At 36.6% G+C, this 4,207-nt stretch overlaps 1 protein-coding gene across 1 annotated transcript in view; it reads left to right on the top strand.

The window, feature by feature from the left end:
• Window positions 1–4,207, top strand: part of LOC106872570 (DNA-directed RNA polymerase, mitochondrial-like) — a 60,031-nt gene that overhangs the window by 36,169 nt on the left and 19,655 nt on the right. The window contains exon 5 of the mRNA XM_014919603.2: window positions 3,608–3,675. Within this exon, the coding sequence (XP_014775089.1) occupies window positions 3,608–3,675 (68 nt within the window). The remainder of the gene's footprint in view (window positions 1–3,607; window positions 3,676–4,207) is intronic.

Here is a 4,207-nt window from a genome sequence, read left to right as displayed (position 1 = left end):
TTTATTTAAAAGCAGCAGAAATATTACAAAATCTTTTACTCAGAGTTTCCCGTTCTTGTTCGTCAGACAGTTTTATTGGAATGGAACACAAATGGCAATATAATCAAACTAAAACTAAAAAACTAGTTTAATGGATACACCTTTGAAAATGGTTTTGTTTCATTGGTCCTTTCAACTAAAAATCTTAAGCATGCAATAAACAAAATAAATTCAGCATAAATTTATCATATTGTAAAATCAAAGAAAACCTTAAATTGAAGGACAGTTTCCAAATACAATCATATACGAAATATAAGCCAATTCATCATCATCATCGCCGTCGTCATCATTTAACGTCCGCTTTCCGTGCTGGCATGGGTTGGATGGTTTGACTGAGGACTGGTGAGCCAGAAGGCTGCACCGGGCTCCAATCTGATCTGGCAAAGTTTATACATCTGGATGCCCTTCTTAATGCCAACCACTCAGTGTAGTGGGTGCTTTTATGTGCCACTGTCACGAGGGCCAGTCAGACAGTACTGGCAACGACCACGCTCAAGGTGTTTTTTACTAGCCACCTGTACAGGAGCCAGTCCAGCAGCACTGGTAACAACCACACACGAACAGCTTTACTGTTTTAAGGTAATTGATGTAGATACCAGCATTGCTTGCAAGATAATAATAGCAAAGAAAATGGCAAACAATGTAGGAGGCAGGAGATCACCTTGTTTAAACTAGATTCAATTGAGATGGGTTCTAGTGGTTCACCATTGACACAAATCCATACTTTTATTTTATCGTGAAGAGAGTGAATGAGCCCTGGGGTTTTCTGGACACCACAACTTGAGGAAACTTTAAAAAGTTAGTCTGTGTATGGTGTCAAAGTCCTTGATAAGACTGATGAAACACTGGTACAGATCAAGTTGTTCTCTGCACTTCTCTTGGACCTGTTGGGCTTTAAAGATCATATCAGTTTTACCTAGATTTAGCCAAAATCCACATTGTGACTCAGAAAGAACATCTGGTGCAACATGGCTCAGCAATTGATTGAGAATTATCCTTGTGAAAATTTTGCCAACAACTGACAACAGGGAAGTCCTATGGAAGTTATTACATATATGGGGTCCTTTCTTATACAAAAATGCAAGAATGGCATCTTTCCACTCTTGTGGGGTTTCGTCTCTTATTCGCATTGTGTGGAATGTGTGTGTGTGTGTATATATATATATATATATATATATATATATATAGTACTTGTTTTAGTCATTAGTCCAGAACTGGGGCACTACCTACGTATATATCATCACCATCATTATCATCATCATTGTTTAACATTCACTTTTCCATAGATTTTATTAAGGTAGATTTTCTATGGCTAGATGCCCTTCCTATCCTTAACTGTTTGCAAGCAAGGTAATATTTCTCCATCGCCTGACATGTTTTTCACAGAATATTGGAAATGAATGATATTCATTTACAATTCTGTGATATCAAGACAAGGATTCACAAATATACACACACTCATATTCACATACATGAGTAGCTACTTTCAGTTTTCATTTACCAGATCCACTTACAAGGCTTTGGCTTTCCTGGGGCTACAATAGAAGACACTTGCCCATGGTGCCAGGCAGTGAGACTGAACTGAAACCATGTGGTTGTGAAACAAACTTCTTAATCATACAGCTACACCTATATATATGGGAGGGGGCAGTGACCTGTGTAAATACTATTATTTTCTTTTATTTGTTTTTCTCCTCTAATTATTTTTTTAAATGTTAACTTGGCATTTATCTAAATAATGGGGACTTTCTCATTAGAAATGTAGACTGGTTCTCAGGGAAAGGTCAAGTTAATTTTCATTACATTTTGGATGATGGAATGGTTTTATTGTTCTGTTGCCTTTCTGACTGAATACCATAATTCCAACAGCATCAAATGGCAGATGCCCAAGATGTACCATAACAAAAAGGGGAACTCATCTACTATTAGATATAGTTATCTAGATCTTCAGACCAGAAATTGTTTTTAGAGGCCAGCTAGATTGAAAATATTTTCATGTCTTGTGTGCCAAAGTAAATTAGAAATGAAATCCTGTTTACTTGTTTTTCTCAACAAATAATTATTTATATAAACTATATTGCAAGTGTATGAGATGCTATCAGTCTCTCTTGAGCTATCTTTATGGAAGGTGAAAATATTTAGCTTTTAAAATATCACACCTGGGCAAATTTTCATTTTTGAATCTTGTTTGATACTGTCAAAAACTGTAGAGGAGTACGGGCTGAAACCAGACGTAGTTCTTCTTGACAATGTCCTTAGCCACTGGATCCTATAAAGGAGCTGTTGGAATTCCTAAAGTATGGATTTTTGATGTGACATCACATATTCAATGAAGTTGGTATATTGCATGGAATGAGGCCACTGGCAGGCCCAAGGGCTGTAATTTGCTGTCCCTTGATCTAGATGACCTAATTAGTTCTATAAAAGGTTGTAGTGAAAGTAAGGTGGCTAGAGAAATAAACATTTGGAAGTCTTTTGATGGCTTGAACCAATAAAGGAAATTGTACATGTTGCTAACTCTGCTAGAAGTAACATCTGAATTTCCTTCAAGCCACACATAGTAGGTCATATTGAATAATGTACTCTGAGGTACACCATTCCTGCCAAAATAAACGAGAGCATGGTCATAACTAAATACCTTTAATCATAAGTGTACTTATCAGAGCTAACTTGGAGCTGAACAACAACAAACTGATGTTCTCTCCAGTTGTGTAGACACATGGCAGTAAATGAGGAAGATCTGTGGAGGTTGGCTTGAGAGAAATGAGGCATGTCTGATCTGGAAGATTTGTAATGTTAACTTACCTCTGTGTCAGTGACTGGATGATTGGTGGAAGTTAGAGAGAAATATTGTATGGTTTGTTGCATTTGTAATATTTATCTATATTACCAGCTAATGGTTGCTTTCTATGCTGGCATGGGTTGAAATTTTGAACATGAGCTGACAGCTAGAGGACTATGCCAAACTCCAATATCTGATTTGGCAAAGTTTCATTCTTAACACTCACAACTTGAGAGCTTTTTATGCGGCACCATTACTAGTAAAGTTATATTTCATACAAGACCTACAACCGAAGGGTATAGTATTGAGGGAGGTGGCTTTATGCCAGGTGATGAGAGGTTAAAGTATGATAGAACAGGAACAGGTGTCAAAAGGTGAAACTAAGCAGGTGGCTAAACACTAAAGGCATCAGCTGGTTGTTGTTGTATAGCTTTAAGTCCACCCTCATTAAACAAACCTTTGATAAAAAACATTCTAGCCATGGCCATCCTGTCTTTTTCCTATGTGTAGGAAACCAACGATCACATTATTCAACACATCCTTTTTTTTTAAGATGGTAGAGTATGTACTGAAAGAGATGTAGCTGCAATTACAGCATGTCATTACCACCTAGCAGCTCCTTTATTGGCTCATCAATCAGTGTATGAAGTATGTGAAAAGAATGTGGAGAGTCTGTGGAGGCTGGATGAAATGAGTCTTTTATGAATTGTTAATAGTTCTTATGTTCTGAGTTCAAATCTTTCTGAGGATTGACATTTCCCTAATATCAGTCTTATCTTCTTACAGGAAACAACAGATACGTCAAGAAGACTTTGATCATCTCCTTTCTATTTTCAGTAACGTCCCTCACAAAGGTCAGTGGGATTTCATTGTTTTTATTATTTGTAGTTCTTGCTTTGAGTTGTTAGAACATTAGAATAAGAATGCCTTGCAATATTTATTTTGGTTTCTACTTTCTCAGTTCAAATTAACCCATGGTCAAATTTACCTTTTCATCCTTTCAAGGTCAGTAAAATGAAGTACCAGTCCAATAATGGAGTCATTGTAATTGACTAGCCACGTTTCTTTGTGCCTAAATTAGAAATCATTAAAGGACAGACAGAATTTCTTGTGGTATTTGTTCTAGTTCTTTACATTGTGAGTTCAGGTCCCACTGAGGTTAACTTTGCTTTTCATCCTTCCAGGGTCAATAAAATAAAGTACTACTCGGAAACTGGGTGGAGAGTTCAAATTTATAAACTTTACCTCTCCCCCAAGTTTTCCCTTGTGCCTATGAAACAAATTATTGTTGTTTTTTTGTTGCAGAATTCTCAGAAAGCATCAAACAAAATGTTTTTTAGTATTTTGTTGCTTTTCTTTGCATTCCAAGATCAGTTTTGCCCTTTC

This window comes from Octopus bimaculoides, chromosome 25 (assembly GCF_001194135.2).
Source record: "Octopus bimaculoides isolate UCB-OBI-ISO-001 chromosome 25, ASM119413v2, whole genome shotgun sequence".
NCBI classification, from domain to species: domain Eukaryota; kingdom Metazoa; phylum Mollusca; class Cephalopoda; order Octopoda; family Octopodidae; genus Octopus; species Octopus bimaculoides.
Note: the sequence above shows the minus strand (reverse complement) of the source record. Positions and strands in the feature narration are given on the sequence as shown.